The 24,450-nt window shown below is 45.8% G+C and overlaps 1 protein-coding gene across 4 annotated transcripts; it reads left to right on the top strand.

The window, feature by feature from the left end:
• The first annotated feature begins 332 nt into the window (after nucleotides 1-332).
• PTAFR (platelet activating factor receptor) lies at nucleotides 333-20,858 on the top strand. 4 transcript variants are annotated; one of them, XM_024766745.1, is made up of 3 exons: nucleotides 334-883; nucleotides 19,361-19,366; nucleotides 19,475-20,858. In XM_024766745.1, the coding sequence occupies exon 3, from the start codon at nucleotides 19,572-19,574 to the stop codon at nucleotides 20,433-20,435; it is 864 nt and encodes a 287-aa protein (XP_024622513.1). In that variant the 5' UTR covers nucleotides 334-883; nucleotides 19,361-19,366; nucleotides 19,475-19,571; the 3' UTR covers nucleotides 20,436-20,858. The 4 variants fall into 4 exon arrangements, with proteins under 4 accessions (XP_024622514.1, XP_024622513.1, XP_024622511.1 ...); XM_024766746.1 differs by lacking the exon at nucleotides 19,361-19,366 and having other exon boundaries at nucleotides 333-883; XM_024766743.1 differs by having other exon boundaries at nucleotides 19,361-20,858.
• The last annotated feature ends 3,592 nt before the right edge of the window (nucleotides 20,859-24,450 follow it).

Genomic DNA, 24,450 nt, shown 5'->3' with positions numbered 1-24,450 from the left:
TGCGTTCACCTGCTCAGTTGCCCACACCTACTCACCCTCACCTATTCCAGCTAACTCACTCGCTGCCAAATTCCTGCCCTGGGTCTTGAGAGCCTTCCTCCCCGGCAATCCCAGCCCCACAGGGCTCTGTCCCCATCGGTTCCTTGGTCTTGGTGCTCCTTGGTCGCCAGGGGAGCCCAGCCGGGCCATGGCACTGACCACAGCAGCTGTTCCGAGCTCCTCCCTTCTCCTCATCCTCTTTATATTCCAGCTGCCTCTCCCTTTCCTCCTTCTCTCCCTTTCTTTTGTCTTTTCTCTCATGCTCATGTACGCACGCACACGCACACACACACACACACACACACACACAGGCGCTCTTACTGTCTCATCTTTTTCTCTGTAACTCCCTTGGCTTTTGTCCTCAAATCTCCTCATTCCTCTCATGCTCTCTCTCTCTGTGTTTACGTTTGTCTGTCTCTCTGTGTGTGCCTGTCTCCCTCCATCTCTCCTTTCCCCTGACTCTCTCTCTTATTCTGTTTTCTCGCTCACGTTTCCTCTCCCCTCTCCCTCACACATGTGCTGTCTCGAATGCACGCTCTCACCCCTCTTCCTCTCTCCCTGTCTGATTCTCCTCTGTCTCCTCCCCAGCTCCCTGCTCGGTGGCTGCTGCCCACACCCCACCCTGCCCCTTTCTCTGCGAGAAACCTCCGAGCAGCGCCCAGGGCCTGGGTGACCCAACTCTGAGGTTTCTGTGGAGGGGCCCTGGGGTCATGACGTTTCCTCCTGTGGGTGACTTGGTAGGGATGTGCTCTGTTTCCTCACTTCTGCGATTCCAGACAGCACAGAGGCCGGGGCTGCAGACAGATCCTCAGACCTGACAGAGGCGGCCGCTGCCCCGGGACAGGTAAGAGGCGTCCCAGCCCTGGCCAGGCCAGGAGGAGGTGTGTGACAATGTCCTTGGGAGACCAAGGTCATGGCCCCTAGACTGTGCCTAAGCAAACAAGTGCTTCTGTTTTGGGGTTTATTTTTAATTTTTAAAATTAATTAATTAATTCATTTTTGGCTGCGTTGGGTCTTCCTTACTGCGCAAGGCTTTCTCTAGTTGCGGCAAGCAGGGGCTACTCTTTGTTGCAGCCCACAGGCTTCTCACTGCGGTGGCTTCTCTTGTTGCGGAGCTTGGGCTCTAGGTGTGTGGGTTTCAGTAGTTGTGGCATGCGGGCTCAGTAGCTGTGGCTCACAGGCTCTAGAGCACAGGCTCAGTAGTTGTGGCGCTCGGGCTTAGTTGCTCTGCGGCAACTGGGATCTTCCCGGACCAGGGCTTGAACACTTGTCCCCTGCATTGACAGGCAGATTCTTAGCCACTGCACCACCAGTGAAGTCCCAGGGTTTCTGCTTTTAAGGGAATGTTCTGGCATCTTCTTCAGGCCCAGAGGCTCTTGCTTAAAAGAATTCCTCGTGATCAAACTTTCCCAGGGAATTTACTTCCCTCTTTGGTTCTCTAAGGCCAAGGCAGTGCTGAAGTGACCTCAGAGACCTCACTGGGAGGTGGTGAAGATGATGAGAGGGGGCTACCTAGATCTCAGGGGCTGGAAGCCATCTGCTTTACTAGCTGTGTGGCCTTGACCATGTCACATCCCCGCTCTGTGCCTCCGTTTCCCAAATTGTCAAATGAGGATAACGCTGTCTCCCCAGCCTGAAGATCAGGAGAGGTAAAGGGTCTGGTACGGCGCTACGTACTTAGGAATTCACTAGATGCTGGGTTTTTCCAGGGGGATGATGAAGAGGATAACCAGGTTGCTGGTACAAAGTGCCTGGCTCACAACCTGCTTCCCCAGCAGGTTCCAGGGGGTAGGGACAGAGCACAGGCTGGTAGCCCCTGTCCTTCACTGGCAGGTCCAGATGTGGGTGTGGTGAATGGAGGCTGCTGCCCAGACACTTGCTCATCTGTAGAGAATGAGGGGACCAGCAGAGTCTCTCCCCAAGCATTCAGGAAGCTCTGATTTAGCTCTTGACTGAATACACAGCTGTGTTCCAGGTGCTTAGAGTGTGTGTGTGTGTGTGTGTGTGTGTGTGTGTGTGTGTGTGTGTGTGTGTGTGAAGGGGACCTTCAGGGTCTAAGTTTGGAGCTGAGCTCAGCTGGCTGATGGGAGAAGCATGTCAAAAATTTCTGCAGATCTCTTCAAAGTTTATAAAGTCCGTTTCAATTCCCCAAATGCCTTACTCTTTACCAAACCCTTTACCACGCCCAACCATCTTCCTTTTCGCAATAGTGTTTGAGGTTTGGTTGGGGAGGGGTGTGTGCAGATGAAGATCCCAAGGCTTAGAACTGGGGAGAGACTCACTCTAGGTGGTGGGTGGCTTGGCTGAGATCAGAGCCCAGATCCTCTGATCGTAATTCCTGATTGTAATTCGTATTTCTCTTCAGCCACCCTTGGTTGCTGCTTCCAAAGGAGGAGATATGTGGCTGCTTTGGTACATTGCTGATTTGTTTGCTCATTCATTCATTCATTCAACAAACACTTTCTGAGGCGGGGGGAGGAGCTCAGAGTTTTTGATCAATAACCTTGTGCATCAGTTGCTTCATTTTGCGCTTATAACTTACCCTATGAGGAAGGTTCTATTATCACCATTTTGCAAATGAAGAAAGAGAGGCTTCAAGGGCTGAAGATCAGCTAGGAAAGAGCAGAGCCAGGTGCAGATCTGAGTCTATGTGACCGCAGGGCCTGTGTCCTGTAACCTACATTTTCCCTTGGGCCAGCCCCTGAAGATGTCAGAATGATTCCTGGTATAACAGAGGTGTGCCCTTGCTGGGGAAACCCAGAGGAAGAAGCACCTCCTTCGGTGCTTCCTCTTCTCTGCCCTGGCTGACTTCCAGGAGGCAGGAAGTGGGAGAGCGTGACTCACAGACAGATACTACCTGGGTATCTTGGACCCCGAAGGAGAGACTCAGGCCAGGCTCAGGGTCCCCCAACTGCACAGGGATGTCCTAGATCAGATGAGCAGAGACTGAGTCTCATCAATATAATATATAAACCTGGGATCAGGTGGACCCCAAGTGAGAAGGAAAGTTGGGAAACTCTGATGCCCAGGCCATCCCCCATCTCTGGGGCCCTAGACCCTGTCCCTGACCTCTTCCCAGACAATGAGCTCCATTCATCCACCAATAAATGTACCTAGCGTGGTGCTAGCCTCCTTGTACTGGAAACCATGTAGAGCCTAGTGCAGAATTCCCCAGAGGTCAGGAAACTTGCTCCCTTTATTTGCCCCTCAAATCCTTCTGTTTCCTGGACAAATGGTAATGAAACCACTCCATGAGGGGAATTTTTAGAGGATATGACCAGAAGCACAGAGGCATGGCCAAGCCAGGGCACAAATGTCAAGCATCAGGGGAGGCCAGAATAGGAGGTAACTCATTTATTGAGCATGTTAGAAGTTTACCTGCTTTCAACCTCAAAGCTATACTGTGAGGTCAATGTTGATATCATTTCCGTTTTATTGATGTGAAAACTAGGACTCACAGAAGGGAAATGATTAAACTATGGTGTTTTAAACCTTTATTTAATTAATTTATTTATTTATACTTTTTGGCCGCGCCACATGGCATGCAGGATCCTAGTTCCCCGAGGATTGAACCTGTGCCCCCTGCAGTGGAAGCGTGGAGTCCCAACCACTGGACCGTCAGGGAAGTCCCTGAACTATGGTGTGTTATTGGTCCCAGGGAATCTAAGGGCTGGGAGTGGCTGAAGCTGGTGTGAGAAGTTTGGAAGTGAAGGATGAGGGACAATGTGACTCTGTGTGTGTGTGTGTGTGTAAAATGCCTGAGGACCTGTACGCAGGGAGTTCCCAGCCCAGAAGGGAAAGAGAAATCAACAGCCATTATAATGCAGTGTGATTTGTTACGGGAACCAAAGGTGGCGCCTCTAACCCTTTCTGGGGCAGAGAAGTAAGACTAACAGTAGCTAGCATTCACTGAGCTCTTATTATAGATCAGGCATTTTCCATTTAATCCTTACAAAAATGCTATGATGTAGTGTTAGGATTCTTTTTTTTTTTTTTTAAACAGATGAATGAACAGAGGCTTATGGAGGTGAAATTGTCTTGGGCGAGAATTGGCTGATAGCATTTTGCCAACTGTCTCTAGCTGCCATAAAAAGATGTGACTGGTTCCCAGAAGTTTTCAGGGTTAATGATATATCTGGAAGCTTGATATAGGTGGCTTCAAGCTGGGGTAAACTTGGGATGAGCTAGATGTGAACGGTTGCAATGACAGTGGTGCTATTTTGAGAAACATTTGATCTGATCTAATCAACTGATTGTCTGGATTTCCTGTAGATACAGCTTTTTAGAGCTGTTGATCATGAATACCTGAAATTGTGTTACATTATTCATTGAATCTTCGCACCATGCTGGGAGCTATGTGCTTGAAATATTATCAGCTCCATTTACAGGGGAAGGACCTGAGGCTCAGAGAATGATAAGCTTGACCATGGTCGTGAAGCCAGGACAGAGACAGGATTTGAACGGAGGTTTGTCTGACGCCAGAGTCTGTGATCTTAACCACTGTCCTTTCCCAAATACTTTATATCCTTTATCTTGCTGGGTGCTCACAAAAAGCTCTATAGGGTAGATGTGTTATTGTCCTCATTTTATAGATGAGGCCCAAAGAGGGGAAGCAGTTTTACCAAATGTCACACAACCATTAAATAAAAAAGCCGAGTCATATGATTCCAAGTTAAAAATTATACAATGTATTTTCAAATCTGCCATCTCTGAGACCCGTTAAAAATTGTTTTTATTGTGGTAAAAAACATGTAAGAGGAATTCGCCCTCTTAACAATTTTAAAGTATTGTTAACTATATGCACATGTTACACCACAGGTCTCTGGAACTTTTTCATCTTGCATGACTGAATCTCTGTACACATTGAACATCAACTCCCTGTTTCTCCCTCCCTCCAGCCCCTGGCAGCCACCGTTCTATTTTCTGTTTCTGTGAGTTTGATTACTTTAGAAACCTCATATAAGTAGAATCATTCAATATTGTCTTTTTGTGATTTATTTCACTTATTAATATCCTCAAGTTTCATTCATGTTGTAGCATAGGACAGGATTTCCTTCCTTTTTAAGGTTGCACAGTATTCCATTATACCACATTTTGTTTATCCATTCATCTGTTGATGGACATTTAGGTTGCTTCTATCTCCTGGCTATTGTAACTAGTGCTGCTGTGAACCTGGGTGTACAAATACTTCTTCAAGATCCTGTTTTCAATTTTTTTTTGGAAATATACCCAGAAGTGAGATTTCTAGATCATTTGGGAGTTCTATTTTTAATTTTTTGTGGAACCTCCACACTGTTTTCCATAGTGGCTGCGTCATTTTATATTCCCACTAACAGTGAGTGTGTGAGTGTTCCAATTTCTCCACATCCTCACTAACACTTGTTATTTTCTGCTTTTATGATTGAGGCCATCCTAATGGGTGATATCTTATTGTGGTTTTGATTTGCATTTCCCTGATGATTAGTGATGTTGAGCATCTTTTCATATGCTTTCTTTCCCCCCTGCCTCTTGGCAATTAAAAAAAAATTTAGTTTATTGAAGTATAGTTGATTTATAATGTTGTGTTGATTTCTGCTCTACAGCACAGTGATTTAGTTATACATATATATGTATATATATATTATTTTCCATTATAGTTTATCACAGGATATTGAATATAGTTCCCTGTGCTATATAGTAGGACCTTGTTGTTTATCCATTCTATATATAATAGTTTGCATCTGCTAATCCCAAACTCGCAATCCATCCCTCCCCATCTTTTCATATGCTTGTTGGCCGTTTGTATATTTTTGGAGAAATGTTTCTTCAAGTCCTTTGCCCATTTTTAATTTTTTTTGTTGTTATTGAGTTGTAAGAGTTCTTTATATATTCTGAATATTAATCCCTTATATTATTTGCAAATATTTTCTACAGTTTGGTAGGCTGGCTTTTACTCTGTTGATTGTTTCCTTTACTGCACAGAAGTTTTTAAGTTTGATATAGTTCCAAATGTCTATTTTTCCTTTTGTTACCTGTGCTTTTGGTATCATACCCAAGTAATCATTGCCAATTCCAATGTCATGATGATTTCCCTCTAGGTTTTCCTCTAGGAATCTTATAGTTTCCAGTCTTATGTTTAGGTCTTTAATCCATTTTGAGTTAATTTTTGTATGTGGTTTAAGATAAGGGTCCATCTTCATGCTTTTGCATGTGGATATCCAGTTTTCCAAATACCATTTGTTGAAGAGACTATCCTTTCCTCATGGTGTAGTCTTGGCACCTTTGTCAAAGAACATTTGACCATATATGTAGGGATTCATTTCTGGGCTCTCTGTTGTGTTCCGTTGGTCTTCATGTCTGTTTTTATGTCAATACCACACTCTTTTGATTATTGTACTTTGTAATATGTTTTGAAATCATTAAGTGTGAGGCCTCCAGCTTTGTTTTTCTTTCTCAAGATTGTTTTGACTCCTGGGGGTACTTTGAGATTCCTTATGAATTTTAGGATTATTTTTTCTATTTCTACAAAAAATGCCATTGGGATTTTAATAGGGCATTGAATCTGTAGATCACTTTGGGTAGTATGGACATTTTAGCAATATTAAGTCTTCCAATCCATAACCGCAGGATGTCTTTCCATTTATTTGTGTCTTCTTTAATTCCTTTCAGCAATATTTTGTAGTTTTCAGTGTACAAGTTTTTTGCCTCCTTGGTTAAGTTTATTCCTAAGTATTTTATTCTTTTTGGTGGTATCATAAATGGGATTACTTTCTTAATTTCCTTTTCTCTTAGGCCCATTTTTAAATCCTCATTTTACCAGTGAAGAGACAGAGACACAGAGTCATGGGGTGAGTTTAATGTTTGAACCAGGATTTGATTTCAGCTTCAACGTTGCCTGGCAGGAGTTAGATGAATGCAGAGCAGTCCCTCCCCTGCCTTTGCCCTGTTCAATTCCCCACTTTGGGGAGCAAAGGTAAAAGCAGGGCCCCAGGTCGAAGGCAACTCTTCCCGGGGCCTTGCAGCCTCTGAAGCGCCTGTTCTCAGGCAATAGGACAGGTCTGTGAGTGGATGAGCTGGCCAAGGAGTCGTTTGCTTCCACCAGGGGCCACAGCTCGGCCTGGGAGAGACAGGATGGGCCTTGGAGTTCAAAATCTCACTGGCCACTTCCCAGCTATGTGACTGTGGACAAGTCTGTTTCCTTCTCTGACCTCCCTTTTTTTGCTGGAAAAATGGGCATTTTGTAAAACTCACCTTGCAAGGCTGATTTGAGGAGGAAATACGATCATGGGTAAGAGGTGTCTGTTCATTTAATCAGTAAATGATGCCCAGTGCCCTGAGCTTAGGTGGGCTGGCTCCGGCTCCCCTCCAGTCATGCCCTCCCCCACAGAGCACAGAGTCCTTGGATCCCGGAGGGAGTGCCCATTTGGAGCCAGTGCCCCTCCCATGCTCCCAGGCTTGCCAGGCTGCGAGGAGCTGCTGATTCATGGAATGTGCATGAAGTTATATATGACTGATTTATAGCTTATAAATATTTAGATATCTGTACTTTTGACCCCAAATGGCCCCACAAATGTTAGGGGCCAGTCTGACTGGTAAACCCAACGTCCCAACCCACAGTCCACACTGGGGAAGTAATCAGCACGTAATTCCTTCTGCCCAGATCTCAGTGGTCCCTCTGACTGTCCAGCTGAGGATGGGAGCCCTTTCTCTAGGTCCCCTAAGGGGCTGGGATTGTTTGCAGACAGTATGGGAATGGCAGTCAGTGGGAGTTGGGACTGAATACTCTGCAGGGCAGAGGGTGGGAGATACAGATGGTAGAATTCTTCTTGTCTCCATAAATACTTATGTCCCCCTAGCCCACCCCCCAGCTAAATGCTGGGCCTGGGCCTGCTGCCCGGCCTTGATCCATCAGGGAGCCCTGCCCACGTGTTAAGTTGAGTGGTCTGAGTCACCTCTTCCTTCTCCCTCCGAATGCTCCTTCCCTTTTGAGGCGTTGAAAGCTTTGTTGGCATTAGCCCAACACCCTGTCTGGAGCTGGCAGGAAAGCCAGTATGTGGGTTAGAGTCCCTGGGGTCACTGGTGATCCACAGTCCCCTCCCCTGGCTCCAAGTGACTGGGCCAATAGTGAGAGGAAGTCCTGGCCATTTGTGGCTACTTTGCATGCTTATCTTTGGAAACATTGTTTGGCTTATAAGATTTTGCAGATGAAGAAACTGAGGCTCAGAGAGGTGAAGTCACTTGCCCAAGGTCACACAGCAAGTAAATGGCAGAGCCAGTTAAGAACCCAGGTCTTTCTGACTCCAGAGGCCTTTTCCCTACCCTGCCTTTTCCCCCCAGAGAGACTGGACACCTTTCCTTCATACTAGTTTCCTCTGAATAATTGTCAGGGCTTGGTCATTCATTCATTCAGTCTTTAATGTCTGACACTGAAGATAAAGAGATAAAAATGATCTAGTCTCTGCCCTCAAGAAGCTTTCAGCCTGGCGAGGAAAGGCACAGAGATCAGTGTTTACAACATACAGTGTCAGATGCTATGCTGAGGAATGGCAACCCAGAGAAGGAAGCAACTCATTCTGCCTGGGGCAAAGAGAGAAGGTGTCCCGGAGGAAGCACTCTTTAGATTAGGTCTTCAAAGATGAGTAAGATTTTGCTAGGTAAGGCAATAGGCAAAAGGCATTCTCAGTAGGGGCCACAACATGTGCAAAGGCACAGAGGTTTGAGGAGAAATAGTTTTTAGAGAAGCAGCAAGAAGTTCATTGTGGCTGGAGTAAAGGGTGAGTGGTAGTAGAGGCTGGTGGGAGATGAGATGGGGAAGGAGCTTGCACTTGGTCCTGGGCAATGGGGAGCCATGGAAGGCGTTAGAACAGGCAAGTACGTGGCTGACAGCGTGTGGAGGCACAGCACTGCTCAAAATTCAGTGTGCGCGTGAATCACCGGGGAATCTTGTTAAAATACAGATGCTGAAACAGCAGGCCTGAGGTAGAGTCAGGTTCTACATTTCTAACAAGCTCACAGGTGATGTTGCTGCTGCTGGTGCAAGGACCACACTTTGAGTAAATGAGGTTGTAGAGGGCTCACTCTGCCTTGCCTGGAGGCTGCTCTGGGGAGCAGGCAGCCACTGGTGCTCTTTTGTCACTGGAGAGATCAGGCCTCTACCATCTTCTTGGGTCAGCCCTCTTGCAGCCCTCACAAAAGAGTCAATCTTGCTAGTTGCTAGATATTTGTTCACTAGACAAATGTTTGTTAAGCCCCTACTCTGGCCAAGCTTGTGCTGGGTGCTGGGGAGGGAGAGAGGAATTGGAAATGCTACTTTCTGGTCCACGTCACCACCATCTCTTGCCTCTGACATCGTCTCTCTGCTTCCACTCTTGTCCCCTACCCTCTATTCTCTGCCCAGCAGCTGGAGAGAGAGATCCTGCTGCTCATGTGCTTGACATAGTCCAGCGGCCCTCTGATGTTTATGGAATAAAACCCAAACTCCTTACCATGGCATAGGAGGGATTTGGGGTCTGTTGCCCTCAGATCTCATCTTACTCTTCCCATTTCTCTGGGGACACTGACCCTTCGGTTTCCTGAACGTGACACATGTATTTTTAGCTCAGAATATGATGAACTTATTCCCACTGCAGGCCCTTTGCACATGATACCCTTTGCCTGGAATATGCTTCTTCTAGATTTTCTCTTGACTTGTTCCTTTTCACGTTTTAGATTTTAGCCAGGGGAAGACACAGGTTTTGTAGGACTCTGAAGCTTATACAATATGTGGGCCCCTCTTTAAGAGACACAAAATTATAAATATACAATTAGGAACAAGGCCTCGGAAGGTGTCTTAAAGCTTAATTCCTTGGCTTCATGGTATATCTGCCTCTAGTTTCATTTATACGTCACCTCCTCTGAGAAGCCTTCCCTGGTCACTCTATTTTAAGTAGCCCTCTATCCAATCTTCATCATGTCACTATTTTTATTTCTTTTATTGAATTCATCACAATTTGAAATTACCTTGTTCATTTATCTCTGTACTTATTTTTGTCTGTTTTCTATGACTAGAGTATAAGCTCCTCAAGGGCCAGAATCTTGCCTGTTTTATTCCCGCAGTGTCCCCAACACAGTGCCGGGCAGTCAGCAGGATGTCAGGTGAATGAATGGACATGGGCTCATTCCTCAAGAAGCTAAGGCCTAGTGGCAGGAGGACACACACAGGCAATTTCAGTGAGCTTTGGGAGCCCAGGGGATGGGCACTTAACTGGGTCTTGGGGGAGAGGCAGGATGTGAAAGAGTCTGAGAGGCTTAGGAAAAACTACCTGGAGGAAAGGAGGACTGAACAGCCTTAAAGGATGATCAGGAGTCAGCTGGGCAGAGAGAGGGAGGGGAGCATGAATGAAGGCGTGGATGTATGAGCCCCCAGACCCAGAGGAGGCTAGGCTGGTTACGTTTTGGGTGATTTCAAGGGTTCTATTGATGCAAAGGGACATCTGGGCATTACGTTTGGGATGAGGGCCAAGGGAGTGGGAGTCACCTGGGGACCTGTGACTGGAGAGAAGGCAGCAGAAGTAGGAAGGGCCTGGGTGGTGGGTATTGGAGGCACCAAGGACGAGGCTACTGGCAAAGGCAGGGGTTCCGCCCAAGACGTCCACACTGATTCTGGTCCTGTATCTGGAAGGAAGAGGCCTACCTCTGCTGGGCCTCCTGTGAGGGCCGTGTGGACTGGGGAAGCTCTGGGTTCGGAAGGACCTGAGTACACATTGTCTCAGGTTGGGTTCCTGGGAAGCTGCTTCTCACTTGAGATTAGCACACCGGCATGTTTTTCCTGGAATATTTTAAAGCAAAACTGAGATATTGTGTAATCCTTCCTATAAATTCCTCAGTATGTGTGTATAATAGATAAGGAATTAAAAATCTAAAAGGATATAACCAATATATCACGATCACAGCCTCACAAAATTAGCATCAATTTCTTTTCTTTTTTTTTCTGGCTGTGCCTTGCAGCTTGCGGGATCTTTGTTCCCCGACCAGTGCTGTGTCTTAACCACTGGACTGCCAGGGAATTCCCAGCATCGATTTCTTAATTCCATCTGATACTTTGTGTTTGAGTTCTCCCAGTTGCCTAACAAATATATATATATATATTTTTTTTTTTTACAGTTAGTTTGTTTAAATCAAGATACACGCAAGGTCCACACACAGCCTTTATTTGCTTAACTCAGCTTCTCGAACGAGGATTTGACATTCCGCTTCCTTGCCTCTCATTCACTCCTGAACGCATACTTAGGAAACTACTGTCCGTCTGATCAGGGAGATAGATTTCTGAGTGGCCCTGTGCAGTGTTTGCTTTCCTGTCTTCATTGTGCTGGATCTCACTGAGGCTTTTCACACCGTTGGCCACTTGCTGCCACACTCTTGAAACTTTCTTCTGTCAGGTCTTGCGTGGTGGTCCCCTGGTCCTCCTCCTCCATCTTGACCATCCTGTTCCTACCTGCAATGAACATGGTGGTACATGACTCTTTTTGAATTATGGTTTTCTCAGGGTATATGCCCAGTAGTGGGATTGCTGGGTTGTATGGTAGTTCTATTTTTAGATTTTAAAGGAACCTCCATACTGTTCTCCATAGTGGCTGTATCAATTTACATTCCCACCAACAGTGCAAGAGGGTTCCCTTTTCTCCACACCCTCTCCAGCATTTATTGTTTGTAGATTTTTTGATGATGGCCATTCTGACCAGTGTGAGGTGATACCTCATTGTGTTTTGGTTTGCATTTCTCTAATGATTAGTGATGTTGAGCATTCTTTCATGTGTTTGTTGGCAATCTGTATATCTTCTTTGGAGAAATGTCTATTTAGGTCTTCTGCCCATTTTTGGATTGCGCTGTTTGTTTTTTTGATACTGAGCTGCATGAGCTGCCTGTAGATTTTGGAGATTAATCCTTTGTCAGTTGCTTCATTTGCAAATATTTTCTCACATTCTGTGGATTGTCTTTTCATCTTGCTTAGTTTTTCCTTCTCTGATTGCCATGGCTAGGACTTCCAAAACTATGTTGAATAATAGTGGTGAGAGTGGACAACCTTGTCTTCTTCCTGATCTTAGAGGAAATGGTTTCAGTTTTTCACCATTGAGAATGATGTTGGCTGTGGGTTTGTCATATTTGGCCTGTATTATGTTGAGGTAGGTTCCCTCTATGCCTACTTTCTGGAGGGTTTTTATCGTAAATGGGTGTTGAATTTTGTCGAAAGGGAAGTGCAGAGTCTTAACAATTGGACTGCCAGGGAAGTCCATTCTCTTTTAATGTTGGGCTCTTCAGGGTTTAACACTGGATCCTCCTGGGTGTTTCTCAGGCACTCCACCTGTGATATGGCCCCTACGAAGTTCATCCTCTACGCCCCACACTCTTCCTCCTCAGTGTCATCTCAGTGAAGACAGACACCACCCAGCTCCATTCATCTGGGCCAGAAAACCTGGCCATCCGTGTCTCCTCCCTTTCTCTCAACCACTATCCCATGCATCTCTAAGTTCTGTCCATTCCATCTCCCAAATCATTCTCACAGCCATCCATTTCCATCCTCCCTGCCATGTTCCAAGCTTCCCTTTGGTGCTCTGGACAGTTGCAGTTATCTCTTTGTTATCTCCCTGCCTCTGACCTGAGGCCCCTCCAATTCATTCTGTACACAACAGTCAAAACCATATTCCACAAACCTGAAACTCCACATCCTTCAATGACTCCCCATTTCCAGCAGAATCACATACAAACTCCTTTAGCCTAGTATGAAAGACTACTTCAGTTGACTGATGCTTGCTTTGTAGGTCCTGTCTCTCCTTACCACCACCCCACCCACCTTTTAAGTTTTAGCCAAACCAAACTTCTCAACTTCCCTGAGAACAAGGCACATCCTCTCCTGTTCTTCCAGACGTCTTCCTCTCTCCCAGCTGCATCTGGCTAACTCCTTGTCTTCCTTCAGCATAAGCAGGAGTCGTTCCTGACCGTCAAGTCTGGGTCACGGGCACACTCAGAATGACCCTGACATCTAGAACCTCCACCATCCTAACACTAAGCACCTATCTATTTCTGAATCTCTCTCTTGCGAAATGGCCTGTGAGCCACTGAAGGACAAAGACGAGGTCTGTTCTCAGAAACCTCAGGACTCTGCCCAGGCCAGCAGCAGTGAGCTTGTCCAGAAAAGGCATGAATGAGTGACTGAACGGGTGAGCTGGGCTATTCTGTGTGTGCCCCATTCACATGGTGAGACTATTTTTTTCTTAAATCAATTAATACCAAAAAAAAAAAAAAACCCCAAAACCCTCGAAATCCATGATGAACAAAATACCAAAAGTTTAAATGAAGACGGGATCATAATAGTGCCAGGCAGGGCCGTATTAGAGCCTGGGGCAAAAGGAGGCATCAGTAATGCTGATTTTGATTCTTCAAATGATTGCATCCAAATATTATTTATCTTGATTACTGAGGTTTTGGGCGCTCCCTTAAATTTTGTGCCCAGGTGAGCACGTCATGAGACTTATTCAAATCCTGATCCTCATGGGAAGACTTTCTCAACAGACCTGGGCAGGGGTGGCATAAGGGGCACGGACCAGGAGGATGTCCTGAGTGGAGTCCTTTGCCTGGAGAAGGACAGTTTCTGGAGGACAGTTGTCTCTACTCCAGTGTGCTGGAGCCTAAACCCAAGAAAAGGACAGGACTTACTTAGGGGTGGGGATAGGGTGTTGGGGGTGGATAGGGATGTGACTTCCTCAAAGACCCAGAGTGAGCACCACACACCTCCCAACTGTGGGCTGCTCCCCACCCCCGCCTCTCAGGCCCCAGGAACAGGGTCCCCTAAGGCACAAGGGTCCAGCAGGAAAAAGAAACAAGGCCAGTCCCAGATGAATGGGCGTCTTAGGCTCAAAGGAAATGGGGGGACGGGACGGGGTGGTGAACTGAGACTGTGGAGCATTGATTTTCAAATTTTCTGGCCTCAGGATCTCTTTATATTCTTAAAAATTATTGAGGGCCCCAGAGAACTTTTGTTTACATGGGTATACCTACCAATATTTACCGTCTTCAAAATGAAAACTAAGACATTCTAAAAATTTTTGTTTTTAAATGTAAAAACCAATAATAAACTCGTTTCACGTTAACATAAATAATGCTTTTAGTGGAAAATAACGAAAGTTTTCAAAACATAAACAATTTCGGGAGAAGAGTAACATTGATTTACATTTTTCCCCCCATCTCTTTAATGTTGGGTTTAATAGAAGACAGCTGGATTCTCATATTCACTTCCGCACTCAGTCTATTGTGATACGTTGTTTTGGTTAAAGTATACGAAGAAAATCTGCCCTCACACAGAGGTATGTGTATTTGTAAAGGGAGGAATATTTTAATGGCTTTTTCAGATAATTGGTGACACTCTTCTTTGATTCTACATCAGAACTCCACAAATGGTAGTTTCTTAAAAGTTAGTTGCAATGTATACTGAATCATATCAACAACCTTTTTGTCATCCGTGAACAAGGCAATGTATTGGTCTATCTTGCCCTTTGAATCTTTTACCTCTATGTGATTTTGAAACATCATGATTTCCTCATTTTGAAAATATTGGTTCACCGAGATATACAGGTCTTCCAGATATTGACTTTTCATTATAAGATATCAAACAATTGTATTAATTAATATCACTACCAATCTCATCAGAAAATTCTTTGGATATTGGAAAGCTGTCAAGCTCGTGCTGGCAGATACAGATTTTCCAAACATTTTAATCTTTTCTTGGAAGTTCAGATTTTAATCATGGCAGCAAAATCCCATCATCGGTTTTACTTGAAGTGACAGGATCGCTTTATTTCTATAGTGACTTTTTGAGAAAAAAGTCTGCCAGATACCCAAGTCTCTGAAAAGCCATAGTTTGCCAGTCATTTTTTTCAAGTGATAATGATGACCCAAAAAACAGCTCAGCTCACAACTCAAACAATGGCATTGGGTCTTTTTCTGAAGACAACCACTCTACTCCAGTTTGCAGCAGAGATGTTTCATGTGTATTTCCCATTCCGATACACAGATTATTAAAAGGATGTGTACTGGGCTTCCCTGGTGGCGCAGTGGTTAAGAATCCGTCTGCCAATGCAGGGAACATGGGTTCGAGCCCTGGTCCGGGAAGAGCCCTCGAGCTGCAACTACTGAGCCCATGTGCTACAACTACTGAAGCCCGCGTGCCTAGAGCCCGTGCTCCACAACAAGAGAAGCCACCGCAATGAGAAGCCCGCTCACCGCAACAAAGAGTAGTCCCCGCTTGCCACAACTAGAGAAAGCCTGTGTCCAGCAACAAAGACTTAATGCAGCCAAAAATAATAAGAATTTTAAAATTTATTAAAAATATATAATTAAAAATAAAGTGAAATTGGCTTTTTTGTTTTTTTTTTTACACTGAATGCATAGCTGTGAAGGATATGACTCCTATGATAGTTTGGTGTCCCTGCCTTGACTGGTGCTAAGGAGCCAGCAGTTTTGCTCACCCTTTTGTACTGTCGGCGCAAACGTCAGTCAACTCAGTGAAGAAGACAAATAATGGCTTGGTATTATTATGATGATCATTTTGACCTCATGGATTCCCTGAAAGTTTTCAGAGATAGACCTCCTCTCTCATCCCTCATTTACATGGACCACCCTTTGAGAGTTATTGTCTTACACCTTTGGGATCAGATGGCAGGGTCATCTTTAGGAGTGGAAAAGATCCCAGCTGAGTAGAAGCTAGCAATTTGCTGCTGAGGAAGCAGAATAAAAGTATGTAATTCAAATCAACTATGTAATTCACAATGCAACTTGAGGGTGAGTTTTTTGTTTTTAAAGGAATCGCAATGATTTCTTGGAATAATTGAACCTACATTTATTTAATTAACGTAGACAAACCACCACCATATACTAAATAGAACAAAGAACAAAATTTTTCTCAATCAAGAGAAAAATTCTAATTACAGCCAGTGGTTTCTTTAAACTCACCTGTAAGTATCTATAGACTTCTTCAAGTGTTTCCACTGTTCTGGGGCTCCCTAAGGGGTGGGTGTAATTAACAAGGCTTATTACCCATTCCTTTTATTTATTGATTCATGGTGCTGGGAATAGTGTTGATTAGGCAGATAAGGTCCTTGATCTGCCAGTGCTCACAGTCAAGTGGGAGAGTGTGAAACGATCATACAAACGTGAATTCGATTACAATTGTGCTAAGATTTAAGAAGAAGTATAGGGAGTTTTGAGATGGGACCTGACCTGACCTGGAGGTCATTGAAGACCTCCCTGAAGAAGTGAAATTCAGCTAAGGTCTGAAACATGAGTTGGAGTTAGCCAGGTGGCAGTGGGGTGTGGATAGGGAAGCATGTTCAAGGCAGTGGCACGGTATGTGTGCAGGCTGAAGCAGGAGAGTTCTGGGTGAGTTTGAAGACCCACCTGGGAAGTCCATTTTGGCTGGAACCTGGTGAGAAGGTGGCATGAGATGAGGGTGGAGTGGCAGCCAGAGGTCAGGGCAAGGGCCATCAGGTGGCCTTTTTTCCAGTTCCTGGAACCTGCCAATCTCTTTCCGGCCATAGTGCTAGACTCATGCAGATCCCTCTGCCTGGAACTCTCTTCCTAGGCTCTTCTTTCAGGCCTCAATGGAAATGTCACCTCCTTTCAAAGTAGATATCTTGGGACTTCCCTGGTGGCGCAGTGGTTAAGAATCCGCCTGCCAATGCAGGATACACGGGTTTGATCCCTGGTCGGGGAAGATCCCACATGCCACAAAGCAACTAAGCCCATGTGCCACAACTACTGAGCCTGCGCTCGAGAGCCCGTGAGCCGCAGTTACCGAGCCCATGTGCTGCAACTACTGAAGCCCACGTGCCTAGAGCCCGTACTCCACAACAAGAGTAGCCACTGCAATGAGAAGCCCGCTCACTGCAAAGAAGAGTAGCCCCCGCTCGCCACAACTAGAGAAAGCCCGTGTGCAGCAACAAAGACCCAATGCAGCCAAAAATAAATAAATAAATAAATTTATATTAAAAAAAGTAGATCTCTGTTTTCTTCTCCATGTCAGCACCCTATTTTCTTTGTATAGCAGCTATGTTTGTTTACACTGCTTTTGTCTATCACCCCCACGAGACTCTAAGTTCCCTGAAGGCAGGGTCCTGTCGGTCATGTTCACCCTGGCTCTCCTGTGTTTGGCAGTGAGCCTGACATGCAGTTGGTGCTCAGAAATATTTTTGGTTGAATGTATGAATGAACATATGAAGACAGAGCTAGATTTGAGATCCTGGCTACATCCCTTAATGCTGTGTGACCTTGGACAAGTCACATAACCACCCTATACTCCATTTCCTATTCTGTAAAATGGGGATCTTACTTCCTATCTCAAAGGGCTTTTGCGAGACTCAAAGGAGGTAGTGGGTGTGGAAGCACTGAGCAGGGTGCCTGGCTCCAAAAGAGATGCTCTTAAGTGTTAATTGTCTTCCTTGCTTCTCACTGCCTATTCCCTGCTCTTTTCACTCTACTACGATATATGATGAGCCTTGGGCCTTGCTTAATCCTGAGTCTCTTGCCATCCCATCCCCCTCAGCTGCAACACAAACATAAGAGGGGCTTCCAGGCTCACGTGATGGCAACATAGTGGGAGGGACAAGAGGGGAGGGAGGAACTGGTTTTTCTGGACAGTGGATGGGGACAAAGAGCTGTTGGAAATGAACCAGACTTTGGGTAGTGCGATTATAGCTACTTTTAATCTTCTCTCATATATAGTTGAATCTTGAACAACACAGGAATTAGGGGCGCCACCCTCCCCGCAGTTGAAAATCTTCTTATAACTTTACAGTTGTCTCTCCTTCTGTGGGGTTCCGTATCTGTGGATTCATCCAACCATGGGTCGTGTAGTATTGTATTTTTGTATTGTATTAATCAAAAAAAAAATCCATGTATACGTGGACCCACACAGTTCAAACCTGTGTTGTTCAAGGGTCAACTGTACTTAAACACCTTTTTGTTTTGAAATAATATTAGGCCTTTAAAAAAGTTGCAAAATAGTACAAAGAGTTCATTATATGCCCTTTACCCAACATTCTCAATTTATAAAACCATAGTACAATGATCAAAACCAGGAAATGAACATGTTTACAGTATTATCTAAATTATAGACCTTATTTGAACTTCACCAGTTTTCCCCTAACAATATTTCTGTTCCCGGGTACAATCCAGGATCCCACTTTGCACTTAGTTGTCCTATGTCTCCTTTATATCCTCTGATCTATGATAGTTCCTCAGTCTTTCCTTGTCTTTCGTGACCCTGACACTATTGATCAGTCATTTTGTAGAATGTCGCACAATTTGGCTTTGTCTGATGTTTTCTCATGGCTAAATTGAGATTATGCATTTTGGGCAAGAATACCACAGAAGTGGTGTTGTGTCGTTGTCAGTACATCGTACCAGGGGTACATGATGTTGACATGTCTTACTAATGATGCTGCTACCCTTGTTTACTTGGTTAAAGTATTGTCTATTGGGCTTCTCCATTGTATACTTTTCTTTTAAAATTATACTTAAAAAATTTTAATTACTAAAGCAATGCACACTCCTAAAATGTTTAAACAAACAAAAAAGAAGGTAAAGTAATTATACTTCCCACCAAGCCCACCTCACCTTTCCAGAGGTTTCACCACTGTCATCGCTTTGAGGGGTATCCTTCTAGATCATTTTCTATATCATATACAAGTACATAATGGGGTCATACCAACTTTTTTGCTTTGTTTTGTTTTACTTAACAATATTATCCAGGGACAACTTTACATGGCAGTACAATCAGATCTAACTCATTCTTTCTAATATATAGCTACTATTTCATTCTCTGGGTGACTCTAATATACATCTGTGTATTTTCTAGATTTTGTATGGGCATGTGAATTATTTTTTAACATAAGGCATTTTACCATCAAAATTTTTATCTCAAATTTCATCAATAGAACAATATTCAAATTTTGTCAGAAATTAAAAACCATAGAATTTAAATTAAAAAAAATTTAATTTCCATCTGTTTCATCACCAGGAATAGATTATCTAAAACTCTAAGTCAAAACAAGCTAAAGAATAAAAAAGTATATTTTTAAATGGAACAAGAGAAAAGAAACTGAACTGCCACTGATTTTATTGAATGTCAGAGGCCATTCATTTAAAAAACACACCATTATTTTATGTAGGAAGAAAAAAAAAGCCAATTAATTGGAAAATGCCACCAATTTTAGAGTGTTTAAAATGTGCAAAATGGGAGTCTTGGAACTGAGTAAATCGGATGGTCCCTTGTTAGCCCTTCATTAACCAGAATCTCTGTGTGGTCTTCCAGGCACAGGTAGGATCCTATAACCAGCTGCCCACTCCAGCCCACCGTGATGGAGGCAAATGATTCCTCTCGTGTGGATTCTGAGTTCCGATACACCCTCTTCCCAATTTTTTACAGCATCATCTTTGTGTTGGGGGTCCTCGCCAACAGCTATGTGCTGTGGGTCTTTGCCCACCTGTACCCTTCCAAGAAATTCAATGAGATAAAGATCTTCATGGTGAACCTCACCATGGCTGACCTGCTCTTCCTGGTCACCCTGCCCCTGTGGATCATCTACTACTACAACGAGGGCAACTGGATTCTTCCTGAATTCCTGTGCAACCTCGCTGGCTGCTTCTTCTTCATTAACACCTACTGCTCAGTGGCCTTTTTGGCCGTCATCACTTATAACCGCTTCCAGGCTGTCACACAGCCCATCAAGACGGCTCAGGTCACCACCCGCAAGCGTGGCATCCTTTTGTCCCTGATCATCTGGGTGGCCATTGTGGCCGCTGCATCCTACTACCTCATCCTGGACTCCACCAACACAGTGCCCAACAAGACGGGCTCAGGCAACATCACACGCTGCTTTGAGCATTACGAGAAGGGCAGAATCCCAGTCCTCATCATCCACATCTTCCTCGTGTTCAGCTTCTTCCTCACCTTCCTCATCATCCTCGTTTGCAACCTGGTCATCATCGTCACGCTGCTCACGCAGCCGATGCAGATGCAGCACAACGCCGAGATCAAGTGCCGGGCGCTCTGGATGGTCTGCACGGTGCTGGCTGTGTTCATCATCTGCTTTGTGCCCCACCACATTGTACAGCTGCCCTGGACCCTGGCTGAGCTGGGCTTCCGGAACAGCAGCTCCCACCAGGCTATGAACGATGCACATCAGGTCACTCTCTGCCTCCTTAGTACCAACTGTGTCTTAGACCCCATCATCTACTGTTTCCTCACCAAGAAGTTCCGTAAGCACCTAACGGAGAAGTTCTACAGTATGCGCAGCAGCCGGAAATGCTCCCGGGCCACCACGGAGACAGGCACCGAAGTGGTCATGCCGCTCAAACAGGTCCCTGTCAATTCCCTCAAAGATTAGGCCCGGATTGTTTGGAGCCCAGAGGCTTATCCTCCATGGACATCATGGAGTGACCTGGGGGAGGAAGGGGTGTCTGATGCAACCCTGGCATCTGCTCCTTGGGCACTGGTGGCCCATTAGGTATGGAGGCTGCCTCACCAAGGTGTCGATGCTGGGTAGAGCCAGACTGCTGGGAAATCCAGAACTTGAATGAGCCCTTTCAGCCACCTTTGGTCACATGCCATAATAACCTTGGTTGGTAACCTCATCCCGAGCGCCTGCGTCTGACAGCTCTGGAAGGAATGTCAGGGCCAGGGGCAGTCCTTGGGGGTTGACACTGAGCCACCCAGTTCATCCTACCAGGACAGCAGTCCCAAATGAGTAAGTCCTAAAGTTTTGGGCAACCACTCCCTTTATCACTAAAAAGTCAGAGAAGGGGTTTTGGAAAAGGGATGCTCCCCTTGCTGTGTGGCACTATCTTTGGGATAGACTTTTAAGCTAGGATGGTGCCACCCAGTCTCTACCTAAAGGCACAAGGTCTTTGTGGCACTTCTCAGGGGAAGTGGCTTGGTGGAACCTTCTCCTGAGTCACGCAACAACCTGTATTGAGTGATGACCAGAGAAGATAAAACACGCATAGACCGAAAGCTAGGATGGGGAGCCTGTCTCCTGGGGCGGATGTGTGTTTCCGCACAGGCCTCACGTCAGGCCTGTGGCAGCTCTGGGGCAGCGGGAGAGACACAACACCCACATCCACCTTCTGTCTCAACAAGGGACCCTGAAGAAGTAACTCCTGCAGCACAGCCACCCACTGTGGGTGGGCAAAGTCCCCTCAAAGCCAAATTGGGGCCCTCCAGGCCACTGCGATGCCCAGAGACTTCCGTGGGAAAGGGCAGTTAGGCTGAGAAGTGCCTGCAGGAAGGCCTCCAGAGTGGAAGGAGTCCTTAGCTCCCCTCCCCACCTCACCTTCTGAGAGGCCCCTCTGACTTAGCTGCCACGAGCTGAGAAGAGCAACTAGAATCCCAAGGGCAGGCAGGCACTTTGAGTTCTGGGTACAGAAGAGAGGTGAAAACTTCTCTTGAGGAGTTCTAGATGCCTGAGCCTCCTCTCTCACCCTGAGCGCCTGCAGTGTGAACCTGACAGCCTCAGACCCAGGAGCTAGGAGGAGCCTTCCCTGGTTTCCAGAAATCGTCTTCCCGTCCAGCCAGTGACCCCACAAAGCTGGGATCCTCGTTTCCCGCATACTGGGCTGATTTTGATAAATGCCTCCCAATGGGCCAGAGACCTGCTTGGGTCTGGGGTGGCAGTTGTGGGCTGGACTTAGCAGGTGGTGACTAGGTGGCTCGTGCAGCGGACTTGAACTTCGGTGTCACACAGACCCAGGTTCAAGCTGTGGCTTTGTCACTTCCTGCCCAGGGCCTGTGAACTGAATTTCCTACCTCATAGAGTTATGAGGAGCAGATACCTCTAGGTCAGGCTGACTGCTCATCCCAGATTCTCCCGTCTTCTGAGAATTTGTTCCCCCGACCCTCTGATAGGAGCTGAAGGGATGAGAGGTGAGTGTCCGTCTCTAGTGGAGCCAGTCAGGTTCTCGCTTGGGAATAAGCAGCAAGATTCAGGGATGCTCTTTCAGGCTCTGCAGGCCACTTACCGGAACACATTTAAACTCTGGAGTTGTGTGTGTGTGTGTCTGCGTGTGTGTGTGAGGTGTGTGTGTCTGCATGTCTGTGTGTGAGGTGTGTGTGTGTGTGAGGTGTGTGTGTCTGCGTGTGAGGTGTGTGTGTGTCTGCATGTATGTGTGAGTGTGTGTGAGGTGTGCGTCTGCGTGTTTGTGTGTGAGGTGTGTGTGTGCGGTGTGTGTGCGCGTGTGTATGTGTGTGCACGTGTGTATGTGTGTGAGGTGTGTGTCTGTGTGAGTGTGTGTGTGTGTGTGTGTGTGTGTGTGTGTGTGAGGTGTGTGTGTGTGGCCAGCGGGCCAGGGTTGAGGGAGGCAACTGCATGAATGTAGTAGAGAAAACGGCTCTGCTCAGAGAGAAGACAGAGGTGTGCAGAGCAAGGCAGAGACCGGGGGGACCGCAGGGGCCTGGAGAGAGGAGGGGCCGTGCTTCCAGGGGCCTGCTGCTGGTTCCCTTCCTCCAGGCCTAGCCCTTCTCGAAGCTCAGCATCTGTGCTGCTTCCTTCGGGTCCTTGTGAGATTCCCTTTTAGGATACATTCTCTTATTTTGCTTAAGCTGATTTGAGTGATTATCTATTACTTGCAACCGAAAGAGTTCTGAATGAGATAAATGCTTGTATGCTAAAGCACAGTGTTTCTTGAATTTCAGCCGTTTGTGTACTCCCCTCATAAATTTTGCAATATCCATGTACCATCTGTATGTTTACTCAAGAAATATATTTCTCTAAATCAAGTCACTTTTTAAACTTTCACCTGTTTAAAAGAATGCTTTAGAACTAAATTGTAAATGAAAACAAATGCCACCTGCCACACATAGAAGGTAAAAATAAACACAGAACACAAATATTAAAATCAAGGGACTTCCCTGGTGGCGCAGTGGTTAAGAATCCGCCTGCCAATGCAGGCGACACAGGTTCAAGCCCTGGTCCGGGAAGATCTCACATGCCGCACAGCATGCGTCACAACTACTGAGCCTGCGCTCTAGAGCCCGCGTGCCACAACTACTGAGCCCACAAGCCACAATTACTGAAGCCCACGCACCTAGAACCCATGCTCTGCAACAAGAGAAGCCACTGCAATGAGAAGCCCGTGCACTGCAACAAAGAGTAACCTCCACTCGCCGCAAGTAGAGAAAGCCCGCGTGCAGCAATGAAGACCCAACGCAGCCAAAAATAAATAAATAAAATAAAATAAATAAATTTATTTAAAGAAAAAAGAAAAAAAGAAAATCAAAATGTTCTTGGTGTCCTGTTTACAGTCACCTCATATGCCCCACAAGTTGCATGGCACACTTTAGGAAACATTGCTATGTATATAAAGTACACAGGGTCTGCATTCAGTAAGTGCTCAGTAAAGAGACAGGCAGTTCCGAGATGGTATCTTGTGATTCCCCCCTTGCTTCTCTCAGAATGTTGCTCCAACACACAAGCCAGGGTCTCACTCCCATCCAGGCCCAGGGGAGGTGGTAATTTTAGGTTGTAGCTCATGCTACGGCTCTGATGATTGCCTCACCACTCTGAATACAACCACCTTTACTGCCCCTGTGACCTCTGCCTGGTTGTGACCTTCTCAGATGCTTTCTCTTCTTTTTGACCCAGCCCAGAACACCTCTTCGAGGCAGCCCTCCTGAATTCCTCTAGACAGGTTAATTGACCTAGCAGCATTTTAGGTCTGGGAAGGTGCAACTTTTTTATACCTTAATAACTATTGAAGTTTATCCATTTCAATGTGTTCTTTCCTACCCTGGGGGCAGGAACTGGATCTTTCTTTGTTCTAATCGAAGTATAGTTGCAGGAACTGAATCATAATCAGTCTATCCACATTTCTCACGTGACGCCTAGAAATGAGCTGTCTCTCTCCAAAGCTTCCTGCTTCCCCAGGGTGTAGCATAAGCACACATTGACGTATACATGCACTTATTGTGAAAGGGTTTAAGAGGACTCTCTACAGACAGACAAGGAAGGAATTTAATATATATTTTTCTGGAGTTCTACATCCATATTTTTAAAAAGATGTCAGGGATTTTCAGAGGATCAGAACCTTTTGAAGCTGGTAGCGTCCAGTTCCTTCATCTTACTAAGAGGAACATGGGGCTCCGAGGGGCCATGTGATTGCAGAAGTTACATAGCGCGGAATGCACTTGTGTCTCTCCCTTCTTGCAACGGTGACAGGATTACCGGAAACGCTGAGTTATAATTCTTTTAATGAAACATCACCGATCAGGATTTCCAACCCATGTTGGACATCACGAAGTCCTCACCCTGCATTTTCCCCTGATCTCAGCCTTGACCCCAGGGAACCACCAGTGATCTCACTTAGAGAACACCGGCTCAGGCAAGACCTGGCCCCTTACCGCATCCA

This window comes from Neophocaena asiaeorientalis, unplaced genomic scaffold (assembly GCF_003031525.2).
Source record: "Neophocaena asiaeorientalis asiaeorientalis breed wild unplaced genomic scaffold, Neophocaena_asiaeorientalis_V1.1 scaffold79, whole genome shotgun sequence".
Classification (NCBI taxonomy): Eukaryota; Metazoa; Chordata; class Mammalia; order Artiodactyla; family Phocoenidae; genus Neophocaena; species Neophocaena asiaeorientalis.
Note: the sequence above shows the minus strand (reverse complement) of the source record. Positions and strands in the feature narration are given on the sequence as shown.